This window comes from Egretta garzetta, unplaced genomic scaffold (assembly GCF_000687185.1).
Source record: "Egretta garzetta isolate BGI_Z169 unplaced genomic scaffold, ASM68718v1 scaffold98, whole genome shotgun sequence".
NCBI classification, from domain to species: Eukaryota; Metazoa; Chordata; class Aves; order Pelecaniformes; family Ardeidae; genus Egretta; species Egretta garzetta.
The window spans coordinates 2406851-2427663 of record NW_009260611.1 but is presented as its reverse complement, the minus strand read 5'-3'; the positions used below and the strand labels follow the sequence as shown (position 1 = coordinate 2427663).

Genomic DNA, 20813 nt, shown 5'->3' with positions numbered 1-20813 from the left:
TCCAAAGACATGTGAAACTGTTTCAAATATGGCAACAGTGTCAATTAAAAAGCAAAAAATTTACTGCTGTTAAATGAAATAGTATTTCTTGGTAAGAACCAAAGACCTTCAAAAATCAAATGCAGACCATTAGAAAGGATTACTTAAACCAATCAGAAAACAATAATGAGAGTATCACCTATTTATGCAAGTGGCACAAAGACAATGTAAAACCCAAATGAAGTAAGAAAAGCATAAGAAAAGGGTAAAATTCTAGGCTAAAAGCAGAAAAGGACGGTATTGCTTAAAGATGCAAAATTAAGGGGGATTTTCAAGAAAAAAAAAAGTACTTAATATGCAAAGGCAACACTTCCAGGAATCTCACATACAGCAGTATAGAAGAAATGAAGTACATACAGGGCAAAAAGAAGTCAAAGAGATAAATAAGACCAAATTTAATAACAAAGCTCTAGAACCACACAAACCCCACAAAATTCATGTGACAGGAAGAAGAAAGTCCACCAAAACAGTAAAGAAAAAGTTTATTAACAGTGAATGGACAACAGCAGGGAACACAAGCAGTGAGGAGAAAGATGACCAAAAAGTAAAAATAAGGCCCCTGTTACTCTGACATCTGCGATGTGAACACTAGAAGACAAAGCATTAACTGAAAAGATGCAAGACAGCCTGTAGAAAAACACAATATGACCAACACTGAGGGGAAAATGCAACAAGTGATATCCATGTTGTAATTTGTTTTGGTTCATGCAACCAGTTCTTTGTTCCAATTTGGAATAAAGAAATTTTCTCCATATCATAACCTTTCTACCAGGGGAAAAAAAAAATTTAAATACCCTTCCCTACTTCCAAATGCTATGGTTAATTTAGCATGAGTTAAACATCTGCATAATATTCACTAAATGTATAGATTTTCATTTGGTTTCATACAACCATCAGTCGCTTTCCAAATCTATAATCAGTACTGAAGAAACGCAGAAATATTCCTTCTGATTGTTAATCATCCACCATTAAACATGATATTTTAAAATTATAAAACATTGGCACATGTATATGCAAATATAATGCTATCATTAATAACAGGAAAAATATCTAATATTAGATTCTAGATTTAGAATTCATGAAATAAAGATTGTATTTGAACAGCTTTGTTGCTTTGATCAGCTGTCACCTTTATATGCAAAGAAAGCAATACAGATATCTTTCTTTGAACAGCAGTGATAAAAAAATACAGTGTGTACCTGCAGGAAATCCCATTACATTGAATATTCTGTCCAGCTGGTCATGGTGATAAGGATTACTAGTTTTGATATCTTCTTGTCGACAATGGAATATTGGCTCTGATGTTAGCAGCTCTGCAAATATACACCCTATGGCCCAAATATCTTTAAAAAAGGAGAACAGAAATAAAAAACCCAAATTAATCTTTCCAAAAGCATCTTGGTGAGGTAGAATGTTAGTTTTTAGCTTATCAGATATAAGGTCCCTGCATTGAAAATTTCAAGTTTCTACTGTAGAAGTGCAACTCTTCCTCAACTTCTCCTTTTAGTTACAGAAAGAGGTACACAATTCTGTAACCACGCAGGAGCTTGGAGAGTATTATACAAGTTTTTGTCAGGTTTTCAAAGTGTAGTTACCATTTATTGCTGTAAAAAATGAAACTATTTGGGTAACTGTCCACACATAAAATACGAATGAAGAAAAGCCAACCAGCATCTTGCCCATTCACTGCCCTACTGTCCCCATGAAGAAACATGCCCTCTCTGATCAGCCACTGGGTTCAATAAGTATTAAGTGACCCAAAAAATACAAGCTGAAAAGCAATGATATTGGAATAAGCCAAATGCTATCTATAAATCCTTGTGGAAAGACAGTAACAAGAAAAATCGCTCCATGCCTGCGTACCTCACGCCCCCCCCCTTTTTTTTTAATAACATTCATTAAAAAAAAGCAAAAAACAAAAAACAAAGAACCCTTTCTGTTTTCGCTGCTGTGTCGCAATCTAGAAAATCAGATAGCCTGAATTTGCCCAGTTGTTTTCACAATTTTTTCTCGTATATACAAATGCAGTTTTTAACTGACATAAAGTAATGCTACACTGATCCTTGAATGAACAAGAAAAGGTCATGAACAAGGACAAAAGCAAATGATGCAGAGAGCATAACCCCATTACTCAGTGTTTGTATAGTCAGTTTTCATCTGTGCTGAAAAAAATTACATACTAAGGGCTATGACCATCCATGCAGTTTCACATGCTGCAAGCGGAATAAAATGCCAGTAAAATGAAGGAACATGCAAATGCAACAAAAAAAGCCATTTTAAAGGAACATATAAAGAAATGTGTTTAATCTATAAAAAGAATATAGTATTAACAGAAAAGTAAATGAAAATACATTTAAAGTCATAAACATTAGACTTTCTGACAAACACACTGACACAATCTAAAAAAATAATGGCGAAGGTCTGAGGAACGAGTTTCAGGTTGCAGAAACAGCAGCACGTATGCCGGCACACACCCGCCGTGTTTGTGCAAACCGAGTGGAGCGTTGCAGGGGACGTTATTTCCCCAAAAAATGGTTGCCAGGCTTTAACATATCTTTTAAAGTAGCCAGCAAGAGAAAAACTTCCCAGTCCTCTTTGCTACAGTCTCTCTCCCTTCCATGGCAAAGCTGTTCCCACCCACTAAAGGTCAACCTCCCTCCAGCCCACTACTGGGCTATTCCCCCTGTCCTGCCCTCAGCCATCCCCCTACCCCCCAGCTGGCAGGAGCAGAGACCAGCAGAGCAAAGTCAACTGCACCATGCCAAAGCTGCTAAAATTCAGACAGGTAAGTATGATTAAGTGGCGGGGAGGATGCAGCATTAAGCTGATGTAACTAATGCCATCCTCACAGTGCCTGCATTCTGTGAGGCTTCATTTTTTCTGGATATGCCCGATGCAGCATCACAGCTGAGCCTGCTGTGTGACCCTGATCATATCTCACTACTTCAAGCAATCCTTTCACACTTGTGCTTTGAAAAAGACATGGAGAGAGGCTAAAATGCAGCTTGTTTTTACAGTTTAGTTTCAGTGCAGCCGATATATTCTCCATTCTGTGCATTCCTTATTTCATGTATTTATTACACTAGGTAAAAACCTCTGCAATAAAACGGATGCCCTGTGCTTCATCATGATGATACAGAGTCTACTAATAGTTCAAAGATGCATCCATAAATGATGCATTGTAAAACACTGGAAGGGGTTGCCCAGAGAGGTGGTGGAGGCCCCATCCCTGGAAACATTCAAGGACAAGGTGGACAGGGCTCTGAGCAACCTGATCTAGTTAGCGGTGTCCCTGCTCACTGCAGGGGGGTTGGACTAGATGACCTCTAGGGGTCCCTTCCAACCCCAAACAGTCTATGATTCTATGATCCGTATTTTGTATAACCTCTAACAGCATTTATGAAAATCTTACGTGAAAACCATACAAAATTATATTGAATCGCAGGGCATTTGGAGTCAAACTCAGAAACAGTTCCTTCCTCTATCTAGCCAGAGACCACAGTAAACTAAACAAGTTTAGTATTTCTCAAGAATCAGTAACGTACCTTTAATTCAGCAACTGTCCTTCGTACTACTTATCAACTCTTCAATATTTAGGTACACTTTACATAAAGAACAAAATAGTCAATTTTTTGTCCAGTTTACTTACCAATAGCTTTGGTATAATGCCTTGCTCCAAGAAGCAACTCTGGAGCTCGATACCAGAACGTTACAACTACTGGATCCAAGTCTGCTAAAGGCTTCAGAGGTGAATTAAATAATCGGGCAAAGCCCATGTCAGCTGCAAAATTCAAAGAGAGATGCTTTGAAATTTTAGGCAAACTACCAATTATATTTTTTTTAAACGAACTGATTGAGTTTACTTGTTAGTGCTACCACCACTGTGCTAAATAAAACACAAATGCAGACTGTAGCAGATATGAAATCTGTGAGTAGATTTTCTTAAAGCTTTTGTAGAAGTTACTGGATGTCATCACCTATAAAGTATATCATTATAAATCATTACTAACATGAGCCATTTAGAACAAAGAATTAACCATTGTTCTGAAAAAGCGCATCAACTCACTTCTCTCAGGACACTGGTAAATCCTGACTCATTTTACCTGATATTCTCTGGTAAAATATTCTGTTATTACAGCACGGTCTTTCAAGAAGCAGCATTTTAAATGTGAGCAAAATGCAAGTTCTGCAAAGGTTAGAATGATTTATAATACATACATGCACATCACAAAAGCTCCCTCCTCGTGAAGTTAGCTGTAGCAAGATTTCCTTCACGCAAAAAAAAGCAACTACGCCCACAGCATCTGCCTCCCTGCTAATTTTTTGTCAAGACGTATTTCCAGCATATCAAGATACCAGTACTAAATACCATTTAGGCTATGATTTTAAAATTCTGTTTGGGGGCATGATATCATTAAAAACTACTTTTTAGAATTGGTGGTATGCAACTGCCTAGAAAGCTGTCTGAACTACCAAATCTAAGTGATAAGAGGAAAAAATGGGCAGAGACTAAAATGTGCACCTTCTCCCACCAAATTGCTTTCCCCACCCACCACTCCCCAAAAATCCCAAGAAAAAGGGACTCTGTGGTGCAGGGATATACACGTGCTGAGAAAGACTCGAATGAAACGAGAGGAATAGCCATCCCAAGGGAAAAGGACCTACGCACTATAGCTCACTGGTTGAGGGAAAACTGCCGTGTAAATATGGGTCTCTAACTTGACTACACAATCCTCAGTAATTTTTTTTTCATACGCATTCCTATTTATGATTCTTTTAATGCATTTAAAAAGAGAAACATTTTACAGTTTTCTACATTAAAATATCACTCAAGATACGATCAAGTCACTTAGTAACTATGAAAAATAAGGAAAATTATTGGCAGAAAGTGAATTTATGACTCAAAATGACACGAAGAGCCTATAAAATTATTTAAGTTAAATACCAGTTATGTATTTTTTAGAAAAATTAGTTACACTGGAAAAGTGGAAGCCCTTGGTATGGGTATAACTTCTGCATTCTTTTCCTGCTGTGGTAATATCTTAAGAAAATAAGAAAAGAAAGTCTACATTTTGATAACACGCTTAGAAATCCAGGGTCCCCCTCCCTCTTCCCCCGCTGGGAACGGATGGCTCAGAGGACTGGTGGTCCGATACAGAATCTTTCACCTGTCCATTAACAGAGTCTGACTAAATTTAGTTGTGCTCTAATTTATTCCCAAATTAATTCAAAACTATCAATTAAGAAATAAATGGGTGGTCTATGTGCAATTACTAGCAAGTAGTTGTGTACAGCAAATATCACCACCACAGTTGCACATGCCCAGAGGATGACCTACGTTCTCAATTTTGGAAGCAACCGCTCCTTGAAGAATAAGGTAATAGGAAGAAATTTTTCCTTCCACTGTCCGTGCTGTACCTGTTCTGTACGGAGAAGACCTCAAAAGTCTACTGTCAACCTTAAACCTCGGAAGGGCATTAAAAACTTTCAGGGTAGGATCTGCAGAAGTGTTCAGCCCTGGCCCGTCTGCTCCTTGGATTTCAAAGGGTGAGGGAAGGACTAGAGCAGCACTGAACGCTCCAAGAAAATCCTACCCTGAATCATTATACTTGTGATTAACAATATAGTTCAGATAAACAAAATAGTAAGAGTACAGAGCAACAATGCAGAAGAATAATCTCATAAAGGAAGCCAGAGGGAAGTGAAAAAGATGAACTAGCTTTAAAAAAAAAAACCCTTCCAAATGGGGCTGCATTGCCGTACCAAGTATCAGTAGGCTGTGCATTAGCAGGCTGCTGGCAAAGCACTGCCACGCTAACGCTCAGCGTGGTATAGCTTAGTACTGTTAGACTACAGTTAATTTTTATTTATTTATTTACTTTAATTTAAAACAACTGAAGTTCTACAAATTATCCTCTCGCTGTGAACAGTAACTCCCACCAGAAAATGTTACTGTAAGTGGGGAAAGTGTTGGGTGCTTCCTACCCCGGTACACCCCAGTTTGAGCATTTAGCAGTAGTTCTCACTAAGCATGTTGGCTGGATGACTGTGTTTCCTGGCCTTTAAGATCCCTTGTGTTTATCTCCAAGGGACCTGTTTACCCTTTCAAGAACATCTTGCAGGCTAAATGCCACTCTGATTCCATTATAAAATTTAAAGTTTGTAGGAATGAGTAGTTCCCTATTTAGATTTTATAAGCAGCAGCAAGATAATGTCATTGCATTACAGCAGTAAATGGAGGAAATTTAAAAAATCCCATTTCTTCCTCCTCCTTTCCCCTAGCTAGCTCTCATCTTTATCCCCGTATCAAAATCCCCCACCCCACCCCAACACCCACTTAAACAACATATAATGACATTTTCCACTTTTCATTGATGAGGCTACAGCATTTCATCGTCAAAACTGGTACATGGGGCTAATATCAAGAAGCCAGTCACTCAGAAAACAGCATTTAGGCAATGTGCCCAGGCACATACTAGTATTACAGTGACTACTTTAGGTGGTACAACCACACCTTCAGAACATTCTAACTTAAATGCTACACTGGGACTTATCAAAGATATAAACATACCAATTTTTACTCTTCCTCGCTCAGGACCTTCACCCATAACTAAAATATTAGCAGGTTTCTGTGGAAAAAAAAATAAATATACAATACATATACCACGATAAACCTAAACATTAGTCTCTGAAAAGTTAGTTAAGCTTTGTTTTGCCAGTTTAAAACCAACTTTGTTTTGATAAAAATGACAAGTTTCTCTGTCACGGTAAAGCTGTGCAAGGACCCAGACACAGGCTCTCCCTGACTGCATCTTCCTCACATTTCTTTTCGGTGCTTCTGTGCTCCAGCACCATGCTCCCTAATTGACACCCTGGTGTCTGCCCTCAGCCCTCGTGAATGAGCTGGCAGTCGCCGAGCTACCGAGACTTCTACCAAAATTACTCTAGACTCTCTTGGCAGGAGGCAGTCCCGTTGCTGCCCACCACCCTGCACCCCCAGCACAGGGAAGCCAGCTCTATGACAGATTTTGCCCAGGGTCATTAGGCATGTTTGCAGGCACATTTTACGGGGTGGGGTGGGGGGGGTGGGGGGGAAACAAAACAAAACCAACAAACCAACAACCAACCAAAAAACCACCGGAGTGAGATGCAGATTAAGATTAAACATTACCATGTCACTCTATATTGGAAAGAAATCACCTACATTATTCCTATTTACAAGTGTGTACCAGCAAGACAGCTGCAAAACTGGAAAGCATTGCCTTTACATTATTTTTCTCTCCATCTTCCCTTTCTTTCTTTTACTAGGGAGGCCAGTTAAAGAATTGAGCTAGAGTTAGAAACATAACCACTCACTTCTTAATCCTACATCTTCTGCCATCCTGTTTCTCATAATCCAGTCTTAGCATCTGCAGTCAGAAGAGGATTCCTCAAATGCTAACACTGTTTATAGAAATCAAAACTGCAGTGCTTATTTTGAGGGGAAAAAAGTCAGGAAATTCACAACTAAGGCTGAAAATTTATGCTAGACTTGTTCTGAAATGGAGTGATTTTGATACCCACTCACAGTTTAAATCCTGGACAAAACAGGGGCTCTTACTCATTTGTGAACTGTAAGAATTAAAAGACTGAGTTACAGCTCTTGCTCTGATTTCCCAGTTTAAATTGATCTGAAGAAAAAAAGTACCCCATCAAGATAGTTTAGGCTACCTAAAAGTTTATATAACGAATCCTAATATCTTAGTGTGATTTACCAAACACATTCTGGAAAATTCTCAGGTCTTCCTGAATGTCCCTGGCTCTGGTATAAACACATTCAAAGAGGCAAAAGACCACAATTTGGTATCAATCTAGTAGTAATTCATAGTGTAAACCAAGGTGCAAAAAATTAATAATCCAGCAAAAAATTTCCTTGAGAAACTTAATTACTACTGCTTATGAAAGGCTCCAGCATGGATTTCTGAAACTGTACAATCCATGTACAAAATATGTAAAGGGAATTCGAGGTGTTGCATCTCTTCCCTGAGAGCAAGTTAAAGGCAGAAGAAAATGCCATCGCTTGACTGTGAGGTAAGGTATATCCCGTTATCCTTCCAACAGCAACACCACCACATCCAACCTCTGCTGCATTAGCTCAGGGATATGCAGGAGAACTGGTGTCCCACCCTCCCACCCCTTTTTGTCTTCTTTATTAAAGGCACACACTTCAGGTAAGTATTGCTTTGACATAAAAAAAAAAATGCAGTATGTGGGCACACAGCTCACAAAGCATTCCATTTTGACTGTGTCTAGAAAAGTCCTAGAAATAAACAAGCAGCATAAATCTTTAAATTCAGAGTTACTGTTGAAGTTTAAAGCAATTCGAAGTGCTAGGTAAGAAAACACATCATTTCACCACATAAACCATTCTATTGCTATGCCGTGACTCAGAGAAAATATGCTTATCTCTTACAAAAGTTGCTTCAATAGATCTGGTATGTTAATAAGCAAAATGCCTAATTAACATTTTTGAGTAGAGTTAATGATACATTACAGAGGCACTAAAATTTTTCAGATAAATAATACATTGACCTGAAGTATAATTTCTCCCCCTGCATTTTCACAGGTTGATAATACTCTACAAAAAATGCTTGTAACATCCTCATGATGTTTTTACCTTAAAATATTTCACTATTAGGATTTTGATAGGGACAAGGAGCCATATTCACACAGAGACTCCATGCCAGATGATTAATCAGCACAGCACTGGGTAACAATTCCTGCCCCAAAGATCTTCCACCCTAAGTTCAAGGTAGGTACAGATGAAAAGAGAAAGCACAAAGAGATGAGACAGTACCGGTTAGCAAAGTAAGTTGTACCGCTTGATTCACACTCAGGTTTTTTTTTTTCTTCTCAGGACTTGCAGAAAACATTTAAAAATATAGACAGTTTAGAAATCTGTGTAGGAGTCTTCTAAAGCCACAAATTAAAAAACCCAACAACTCAGTTGATCTAGAATAACCATTCACAGCAGTTCACCTCTTTCTAGAGTCAAAGGCCCTTCATCGCTGAAACAGCTCTGTTTGAAACAGAAGATCCTTACTTACATAAAAAATATTGATATTGTCACATCACTGTAAAGAGATACAACATCACAGTTAAAGATTAAAAAAATTAAATTTAAAATCAGAGGTCTTATTCTGAAGGTTCCCATTCCTTGCATTAGTAGCCTGGAACAAGATCATTAGTCAAAAGAATTTTCCAAACAAGACCATTCATCAGTATTTAAATTCAATAGGGGAATATCTACCAGAAAGCAGTATAGGGACAGTACTGGTGTTCCTAAAACATAGCATTTTGAGGACTCCCTGAAAAACATTCAGGTCCACTAACAAAAGTCAAAACATGGGTCAGAGATTCTTTTTAGATATCTTTGACTCAACTCCACCATCTGGAGAAAAAAACCCCACCTCCTCACATTTGTCTCTCTGGGAACTCATTACATATTAGAAATCTATTTGCAAAGAAAAATAAGCAGTCATTAGAACAGAAGGGAGAAATCTGGACAAACTTCAGTTTAATTTATTAAATTTCATTTTCATTTTCATCATCCAGAGGAAATGAAAGTTTAAAGTGCTTATTCAAATCACTTGGGCTGAGCAAGGGAAGAAAAATCTTTTGGCAATTTTTATATTGTGTTCTGAAAACTGCTTTGGAACAGCTATCTTTCTTTTATAACTACAAATTATCAACTTTAAAAAGTCATGCATTTTTTTTTCTAATAGACGTCTATTTACTTTTGCTTTCAAGTAAAACAATTTGCTCATGCCAGACAAGTGCAATGAGAAAGCTGTTATGATCCTAAACCAAATGTGAAGAGCCATGCAGTGATGTACAGCTGAGTACTTCAGAGACCAACAAAACAACTTTCTGACAACCTCATAGAATGAAATTTAAAAAAAAAAAAAACAAAAAACCACCCTTCCCCCCCACCAACCCACCTCAGCAGTAGGGGGATAATTAATTCCCATGGAAGAATGGCCTTGCGACCATGGCACAGCGCTAAAATTTATCTTGTCCTAGATCTGGCTTTGTAGGACTCCTTGTGTGATTTCTAAACAAATCCTAATCTTGTGCATTTAATCACTATTACTACTGAAGACAGAACAAAGATCCTCACTGAAATATTTTTAGGCATTTCTAATTTAATCATTATTTGCAAAGCGCGAACAGAAATCCTAAGCAGCAGGCTCATTTCAAATAAAGGAGCTAAAAAACCCAAGGCAATACCAACAGGTTCATAGATCTCTGAGGAGCTTCAGGCAGTCATCTTCTTCCATCTGCCTGACCTGACGCACAATACCGCTGCTCTCTGCTCACCCTGATCCTAAAGTCTCTGATGATGAAGGCTGCACAATTCCCAGGCAATCTTTTCTCTTTCACCCTTCTCTATTGCAGTGTTTTTCCTTTGCTTCTAACGCAACAGATGAGGTTATTCCTATCACCTCTTCTCTTACACATCAGCAGAAAGAGCAGATGACCGCTCCTTCACTGCAAGGATTTCTTACACTTCTGAAGACCTACATCTCTTTGCAGTCCCATCACCTAGATTAAAAGAACTCTCTTCTGCTCAGCATTTCCTAATGGGTTATTTTTTCTATATGTATGGTCATTGTTGTTGCTTCCCTCTAGCTATTCTGCCTTGGGCCACCTATTTGCTTGAACTTGAGTGCTCCAAATTACCCACTGCTCCTGCTGAGGCTTCACTGATGCTAAATGCAGCAGAGGGACCGTTTTACATGCCTTGCACAGCATCTCCCACTTCATACAATCCTGACATGATGTCTGGTTTGCCTTGCTGTGTATTGATTTGTGTTACGGTTATGAGCCACGCATTTTCTTCACATCTTTTCTGCAGGACTGCTGCTTTTTTCTTTTTTTCTTTTTTTTTAAATCACTGTTCCATCTGAACAAACACTGCAGTCACATACTGCTTCTTAACATACACTGAAAATGTGTTCATTCAGAGGGGAAACTCAAGACTTCAGAACTTATTTAGTTTTCTATTTTGAAGATAAAAACACAAACAACATGAAAATTATACCAATCTATGTATTTTTAGGATGTGATCATATAAAAAACAGACAGCATTCCTGTTGCTCTCAGTAAGCTATTCATAGGGGCGGGAGATGATGACTTATTCTATGACCGCATATTGGATGTCTGGAAATCACAGGAAACTTTCTCATGCTCCAGGAAAGGCATTCTGCTGTAGCGTCCTCTTTCCACTAAGTTTTACTCATCAAAGCAATGAGGAAAAACACTGGCTTTTTGGACAGTTTAACCATTGTGATCTTTGATACTTATTACTTTTAGCATCAAACCAGGCCAGTAGGAACTATTACTCCACATATTTTTTTGCTAGTAGGCTGTTTCTGAATTTGTTAGTTTTCAAAGATAGATTTTGAACACACCTATCAATGAATAACCAAAATTCCTTTGAATTATGTATGATACTGTAATGTAGATGCTATCTTTTTCCCCCATTTATTAACTGTTTGCAGTAGCCCCATGTATATTTATGAACAGACTCACCCTCTTTATACCACCATTTTAATGCACATTTTAATAAGGTTTTAGTATCATCCTAACCAATTTTCATTTGGACAATCCCATACTTTAGGAGTATGGCTACTAAAACGTTACTCAGTAGAGGGTTCCCAGTGATGGGGCAACTCACACCATCGACTTTTGGTAACCACTGATATTTGTGCGTCGTTAATGGCTGTGCAACCAATTTTCAGGACTGACCGTCCCACCTGTTTCTACCTGTGTGAGCCAAGATAATTGAAAAAAAAAAACCAACATGGTTTTCATTTAAAAAAAAAAGCAGTTTAACTTAAAAAGAATAATAAACAAAGCGCTTTTATCCCTAAATTATTTTGCTTTTGCAGTCATGGTCTCAGCAATGATTCTATTAAGATTTAGAATGAATGACTTTTTAGTATTTTAGACTTCAAAGTATTATATTGAACAATACAGGAACAGATTCAAATGCACAACCCCACAATCATACAAAAAAAAAAATCAACTTCTTCACCTGTATGTAAACAAGTGCCTGAGAAGCATGAAACACAAAAGTTAAAAATGTCTTGCTGTGAAGTCTGTAATTCAATGGCATGAAAAAAAAATAAAAAAGGGTTTGAAAGACAACTGCAAGGGCTTACTAAGTTGTAGCCTACTTGAAAGGCCACTTTTGTGACACAGGGGCAGAAATCTAAAATACTGATGTGGTTTGTCACTTCCCAGCTATGTTCTGTGACAAGTAAAACTGTGCAGAAAAACCTACTAAATTCGCACTCATAAATCTCAGTGTCGGTGACCCACAAAACATTCATGCTTTCAAGGTAGATTTGTCTGAACAATGCTGTTGATCTTCAGGTACTCAACATACACCAAAACATTTCCTTATTATCAAGGTGTGATGCTCCCCTACTGCATTCTTAGGGATTAGAACTGATTCTTTTTTTGAGCATTTTATGGTTAAAGAAAATAATTCTGTTCTCTTTCCACTTTTAACAAAACTGACTACTTCAATGCTAAATAGTACGCTAGCAAAATGAAAGCGTCAATACAACCATATTGAAACGATAGTATCAGCACCTTTCTGGAGTTAATTTATTCCTTGGATTCAAAGATGTGCATTCACAATTAAAATAATTAATTTCATTAACATCTATTAACTGAATTGGGGCTTTAAAATAAATTATCATCAAAAGACCACCACAAACACTGGTGAAAACAATTACTCCACAGAACCCAACATGTATGAAATCTAAACATTAAAGTCTTCTTTTTAAATTAATTAAAAAAAAAGACATGAATCGTGAAAAGCACTGGAAAACTAAAAGAAAAAACACCCCACAAACTATTTTAATTTAATAATTCCTGTTAATTATCTTCTTATAAGGACCATCTCAGAGCTGTTAAAAAAAAAAAACCAACAAAAAAACCCAAAAAACTAACCAAGCAAGCATCTAAATAAATTCTCATTAAAATCAGGAACCTTTAAAATTACCAGTAACAGCCAAACAAAACGAAAAACCTAAATTATGAAAGCACACCTGCTCAAAAAATTTTGGAAGTACAGAAAGTATTTGGATAGGGTAGAGGATAGAGGGGTGCCGTATCTATGCCAGGGAAGCCTTCTGCTAGTTACCATCACCATATTTTATCTCTGTTTCAGCCTGCTGAAAGCTGTTGGCCTCACTATTACATTTTTATGCTCTGAACACACTCCAAGAATTTCTTTCAGTTGCTGTCACTCAATTGCTGCCAACTTGGGGCAATGTAACTTGTACACAGGCGTTTCTATTACTTTCATTGGAACTGAATGAGAGTCGAAAGAAAAAAAACCCTACTTATACTGTTCAGGCCAAATCTCCCACTCCCTAAAAATGTTCCTCAGGACAAGCTGCAGGGCGTGACTTTCTACACTGAGTTCAAGGAAGGAAAGGTGGATATCATAGGCAAAAACACTATCATAGCAACTTTGCAGGAAAATGCTGCTATCATGTTGAATATCATCAACACATCACTCAAAAGTGTAATAACAAACTTATTAAATTAAAACAAATAGTCTTGCAGAAGAAATATGTTTCCTGTGGGTTTTGCTATATAAGCAATTCTCTGTAGATCAAGACGACTCTGGATGCTGCGGACACATCGGGATCAAATGCAAGAGGAGAGCGTGCACGAACGCTGGTTTTTAGGTGCTAGGTTGTTACAGATGTAATTCCAGCTCCTTTTTCAATTTAGAGTTCTGCCTCACAAGTGAGGATTTGGAATGTGTAATGAGATGAAGAAAAAAACAAAAAAAAGTAAAAGCCTACACAATGTGTTACTATGAACTTTCCAGTGGTTGGGCTTTGTTCGTGCTTACTTGTTAAAGCACCTCTGTGCACAGAACAAACACAACATTGCAAACGACGCCCCACAGATTATGTTTTGTGTCACTCGTGTTCAGAGTAAGTCGGATAAAGTTGGGAGTTCATAGAGAGCAAGCTTTTATACGGGGTGTGCCTTATTTATAAGGTGATTTTTTCACTGCTTTGAAACTGCTCAGATTCACAGAGTTACTCAAAAGACTGTTTTCTTATAATCTTTTCAAACTTTTCCTGTGATCCTCTAGATAATCCTCTAGATCATTCATATAGATAATTGCATTTTCCTTCTAAAGCAGGATGCAGACAAAGCAATTATAATGGTTATTTCCTGTACTTTGAACAATTTCTATTCCTACCTGCCACAGCATTTTACGCAGTGATAACTTTGCCACAACCTTAACAAGGTATTTAGTACTAAAACCCCAACAATTAAACTGCAAACTGCACCTAAGTGCCTATAAAATCATACTCTGGGGTTTTCACTAAATCCTACTGCAGGGTTTTTATTGACTAAGCTTACTTCAAAGGTACATGTGATCAAAGAGCTTCTGGTCCTCCATACCTCTCTCATGTCAGAACCAAAAGTTACGTTGATACTTTTTCCATCTGGCTAGGCCAGCTCGTTACCTTTATGATAGGAATTAGATCTGAAGCTTCTAGAATGCCTTTCCTCTGTAGAAGTCTTACCTCTATTTGTATTTATATATCTGGATATGAGAGCTATTTCATCCAGTTTACCCACCACGAGTGCGCAGCGATGCACTGAGATGACTGAGCTAGCCTTCATACACTGAAGGATTACTTACTCACATCACTCTCTTCCCAGCACCATAATCAGACATCTGGCCACCCTGGAAAGCCAGCACATTAGAAAAACAGGCCAGTAATGAACAAGTTTAAAGCTGCAGAGAAGAAAGAAATCTAGTATAGTCTGCCCATCAGTTGGTGTATTCGCACCCGCAAAATTTCACCGAATTCAGACAGGACTTTTTCTATTAAAAAGACAAAAGCAGATTCAAATTACTTTAAAAAAATCATTGTATATGTACACAGATAGATATAAAAATTATCTATAAATAAGGTATCCATACATGAATGATATTCCTCAATGTATTACCTATCTTACACCCATATAATTCTCTTTACATCATTCTATTTCAGGTATCAAGCTACTTAAAAGCCTGGGAATTTTAAAAAGTCAAAATATTTCTAAGCTTGAAAAAAAGCAATAGCAAAAGTATTTTACCAAACCCAAATTTGACAAAATAGCATCTTAAGGAATGAGCCTTCTTTATACTAAGAAGGCTGGTTCGGCACATGGGCATTCTGCTTTCAGAGAAGTGCAGAAATTCAAGACAGAATGATAGAGTAACTACACTTGCTCAGAAGAAATCTCCTTTGCAGTATTCAAAAAGCCTCAGCTACTGAAACTAGAAAAAGAGGAGTATTTTCTAGTACTTCAATAAAAAATAGTTGTGAAATGTGGCAACTGTCCAAATCTTCATTTTTGTTATGGTGACAGCACAGAAATAAGTACTCAGGAAAATGAACTGGAAAAAGCAGAGTACAGTTATCTGATCATCCTTCCGTAGACCCAAACAGCCTCGTCCTGCTGCTGCTCCTCCTCTCCCACTTTGTGCACTGCCTGACAGAATGAAGTTAGCACAGGTTTTAACGCACATTCCTTTTGCAAACAACTTATTTTCTCTTCAGAAGCCTTTGCGAGGGCAGTATAAATGAACTCTGAGATTGCTGCAGTAAGAACTGCTAAATGAATTCATGACCGACTGAAAATGCCAAATTCGGCACCTCTGAAGTGATGGGATCTCTCAGCTGTCAGACAGTTTTGGGTAGCTGACTAAAGATTTTCAGAACACCACATTTTTAAACACTTTCTTGCTAAATAAAGAACCGTTAATAGAAACCTCAAGATTTTGGGCAGTTAAACAATGAAGGCAACTTTCACAAAGAGCTCCTACAACTTCACAAGTAACAGTCTTGAATAAATCTTTCAAAATCTCTTAATAGTCATTTTTCCTCACATAGTCAGAAATAACAAAGCACCACATACACTGACATGAAATATAAATGGTATTGCTTCTGTAAGCAGTATGGGGATCAAAAATATCCCCCCCAAACACTTTTCCATATGAAAAAAAACAAAAACAAAAAACTTCTTCATTCTGCATGTACTTATTAAAACATTCTCACAAAAATCCTTGACATTTTCTGGTTAAACATGACACTATTCGGGAAACATCTATTTATTTTTTGGAAACACTTTTTGTATTACCTATGTAATTTTCCTACCAAAAAAATTTCAATTATTCAACCTTCTGTTTTGCTACATATTCCCCCTGCCCTCAATTATCAGTCTGCTATAGAATCATCCATACTTTCATTCAGAGATCCTGCAGAAGAGATACATTATATATAATTTTACATAGGCAAGTGCCTTTTTGAGAATTCTTCATAGTTCACAGGAGTTGTTAGTAAGTTGGGCTGATTTAATCTTACAAGCATCAAGATACTACAGTCTGATCAGCTCTTATTCTCTTGGGAAAAGGGTTAAGGACACTTGTGATGTTTCAGTAATGCCAATAAAGAACAAAGGTATGAAATCTTTGTTAAAAGCCTTCACTATAAAAAAAAATAAATCTGTATTTTTAAAAATCTTTTACATACTTTATGTATGATTAATTCACCTGTTCTCTTTTTCATCATTAAATCTTTCAGTCTGGAGCTTCTTAACGAGACTAGGTGTTCTCTGATGGGTGCAGGTCTTGAAGCTCACATCTTCAGCATCTAAGTCCTAGATCTTCCTCCTGCATTTCTCACTGCACATATTCCAACACCCGCCTGTGCCTTTCTTTCCCACATCCAGAATCTTTAGATCCTTAGGGATCTTTAGAGTGCAGAGAAGTCAAACCAAAACCATCCTGGTGTGACTCTCAATGTATTTTGCCCAGAACACGTCCTCCTCTATTTGACATCTGCTTTTCATGACATTTGAAAGAGTTTGACTGTTTTGATATCATACCATTTTACCAAATGTCTCTGAAATTTGCTAACAGATACAAAAGTTTCTTGGGGAAACTAGCAAAAATTAAAAAAAAAAAAAAAAAAGGCATGCCCAGTTACGCTTTGTCTCCTTAAGCAGCCGGGCTACAGCCACACAGTATCAGTAGACCAATATAAAGGTTTTTTATTGTTGAACATGCAACACCATTTGCATTTTTTCAGCTATTTTTCCTAGAGACTGTAGTAGTAATGCTATAATTTCTCCTACCTAAAACTCCAAAGCACCACCCCATTCTCAGTTTAGAAGTCAGTATGCAATATGTGGACAGATGCGCTTCTGGTGCTGTTATAAAACGTATGTTCCACTGAACAAGGACAAACTTCTCAAAAGCAACTACAACATTAATTCTTGATGAAAGGCACTGAAAAGGTCTGCCTTGATTTTATAAGATAAAGATGTAAGTGGTTATAAAGATCAGTCCTGAAACATTCCATCTAGCACTGAAGGGCTCTAGGGGAAGGAGGAGAGAGAAAACAAAAGCAGTACCCTTCACGACAGTGTTTATAGCCATATGAAGAAAAACTACAAGTTACTTTCAGCCTCAAATTTGCAGATCCCCTTTTGCAACAGTCTTCACTATCTGTTAACTGGTCTGAGATCATCGGTTAAAAATTACTTTATTTACAATGACATAGCAATGTCAGAAAAAAAATACTCTGCTTCCATTGCTTCTTGTGTCTGACAGCTCTGCAGCAGGTAAGTGAAAAATACCTTGCTAAAATATCAATAACCATGTAATGTAACTTCACGTCTCCAAACACTCATCTGTGATGTACTCATCTGCCCCAAGGACATCTGGTGGTTAATAAGCAGCCTTACTTTTTCCGTTTCTTTTTTGCACCTTGTACTTCTTCGGTGTAGAAGTTTTCACTGACGATGGAAGTCCAGATTCAGAAACTTTACCTGCATTTCCTCTAGCCAATAACAGTCTAAGCGTAAGTCTGCCCAGGTTTGGTCACATTATTGGCTAGGTAAATTAGCAAAGCTCTTCTAATAGTATATACATTGCTCCACCTTGATCTTCCGTTTCAACTTTGGACAAAGACTGCATTTACTGTAGTTTCAAAACAAGAATAGAACAAAAAAGTGTTGCCAGTATCACTGTCAGTAGTAAATGACAAGGTTGTGGGACTTAGCTTTCATCAGCGCAGGGGATTAATTATTTTGAGAATTATTTATGGAAAAGAAATACTGAGCTAAGAAGCAAGGACATTATTGATAAACTAAATTTAGGTTCCAAACAAAACAGAAGTTGTTACCCCAGACAAACAGACATACTCAGACCCTTTGGGAACACCTGCAAAAGATAATGAAAGGCTAAAAAAACCCCAACTCACTCATCTTTATGGTACTCAGATAAGATTGGACTTGACCACAAAGCAAATGGGGCTTTAAATAAAAGCAGTAGGAAAAAAAAGGGTGGAAAAAGTTCTTGAAATTATGAGATTTCTGACCTCTTCTTGCACCCCCCATTTTCATTTGAATCAAGTTTATAAACAGGCTTTTTATTTGCAATCAGAAAAAAATCTACCAAAAAGTTCCCCTATTCAGCAATTCATTTTACTATAAATGGGAATCTAACAGTATCATGTGGTAAAAGATTGTCAAGAACTTTTAGGATTGGTTTCCCCTTTTTACTAAACACTGGTTGCTTGGATAAAAACTATTTTCAGGTGTATCTGTTTATGTCACACATTACCATAAATCTTGGAATTTTACTCTATCCTTTCATGATCCCTACTTAAAACTTGTTAAATGACCTTGCACTTGCTTATAAGATCTGAGGTTAAAGATGATCAATCATGACCTTGCACTTGCTTATAAGATCTGAGGTTACAGATGATCAATCTTTGATCATCTTTAGACATGATCTCTGTCAGAGAGGTAGTGGAGGCCCCATCCCTGGAAACATTCAAGACCAGGTTGGATGGGGCTGTGGTAAAACACTGGAACAGGTTGCCCAGAGAGGTAGTGGAGGCCCCATCCCTGGAAACATTCAAGACCAGGTTGGATGGGGCTCTGAGCAATCTGATCTAGTTAGCAGTGTCCCTGCTCACTGCAGGGGGGTTGGACTAGATGACCTCTAGGGGTCCCTTCCAACCCTAAACATTCTATGATTCTATGATTCTATGATTCTATGATTCTATGATTCTATGATTCTATGATTCTATGATTCTATGATTCTATGATTCTATGATTCTATGATTCTATGTAAAAAGCTATGAAAGATTACATTCACATTCAACAATTGCTTGAATGGAGGTGGCCTATGAATTAAAAAGATCTGTTCACTATCTAAAGATGGCCAATTTACAAAATCATCAGGAAGTCTTGCAAAGAAGACCCAATTACAACTGGAGAAGTAGACTGAATATTGCATTTTCATTTATTTTCCATTTGATTTCAGTGCTACCTTTAGCACAATAGGAACAGTATTCCAGCTAAGAATAAAAGACACAGGGCTAATCCAAGCGAGGTTTAAAAATGACTTTCTGTAACACTTTAATACTATAGAATTGACAATTTTTTTAATCCTTCAAGACTCTAGTATCTCTTTCTAAAGATACTGCAGTTACAGAAGCGTTTCATACCCAAAGTTACTAACAATTTCATGATACAGTAGCTCTTTCATTTTTATGACCACACCGCTTCCAAAAAAAACCCCAAAAAACCCCACCAAAACTTTTAGGGATACACCATCCTTTTTCCTCAGGAAAAGAAAATGGCACCATGTTCTCCCTCTCTTCATGCTGCTGTCAAGATACCTCGCAAAAATGTCTTCCTTTGCTGAAAAGGTTTTGTATTTCACTGCTTTCTTCATTGTTCCTTATTCCATGTGAACTATTTGATCTTTCATATTCTTCTTACACCTGCTCCCAATTCCCTCGCCCCAGGTTCTCTTCTATTGATTTGTCATGAGCTGGATTTTAAATATTGAAAAAGCAATAATGGAATTTTTCAAGACACATCAAACTGTGAAGATTGTACATTTGTACAAAGATGACAGACATTATTCAATCAAAGAGCTTGACCTAACAGGCCGTGGCCAACAACAACGTCCAAGAAGAAAGCAAGCCAAACGGAGTCTCATTCGCACAGCAGTTTTGTTTTGGTTTTTTTTTTTTTTAAAAGGGAAGTTTGTTTGGCTTTTTTTTTATTGTTGTTGTTGAAAAGGCACTGGCATGAGCATCAAATACTTAGTTTTACCTTCTCTTCTGATAATTTCTACACTTTGATTAGTTACTGGTTTGAAGTTTAATCTAAAACAAAGAAAATGCTCAGAAAGGCAGGCAAGGGAATAGTCATGTTCCCTGCAAATAGCAGCATTAAGAAACACTACAAAATATTACTTTAACTATAGAAAGACCATGCTATTACAGTCTATGCAAGAAAACAAGATTCTGCCAGACACATTGTCCTTTTGTGATCTCATGAAAACACACGCTTACATAATGAAAAACACCTTGGAAACAAAAATCTTGGGAAATGCAACAGCTGACAAAAGAAACAGTAACTGGGTTTGGGTTGGTTTGTTTTTTTTTTCCCCTCTTTTGAAAGCAAATCACCAATAAATCATTACAATACCTTTTGGGAAATAATGCCTATTATCTGTTTATATACTTAAACAGGGTAGAAGACCACCCTGCTTTAAAAGCTGCTAACTTCTTTCAAGTAATGTACACAGCTTTTCCTACTATTTGTTTTTAAGCATTCACATTCGTTCCTTCAAATGACCATGGTTTTCTAAACACTAGAGCAGGACCAAA

General features: G+C 37.3%; 1 protein-coding gene across 3 annotated transcripts in view; it reads right to left on the bottom strand.

The window, feature by feature from the left end:
* The window catches only part of CDK8 (cyclin dependent kinase 8), a 56966-nt gene that overhangs the window by 15819 nt on the left and 20334 nt on the right, over positions 1-20813 (bottom strand). For 2 of the 3 annotated variants that reach the window (XR_004842779.1, XR_004842780.1), the window contains exons 4-6: positions 6611-6668; positions 3689-3820; positions 1239-1382 (exon numbers count right to left, since the gene is read on the bottom strand). Coding sequence is in view for 1 of the 3 variants with exons in the window: in XM_035900430.1 (XP_035756323.1) it covers positions 1239-1382; positions 3689-3815 (271 nt within the window). In the remaining 2 variants the exon portion in view is untranslated. The remainder of the gene's footprint in view (positions 1-1238; positions 1383-3688; positions 3821-6610; positions 6669-20813) is intronic. The other variant, XM_035900430.1, reaches the window with a different exon arrangement.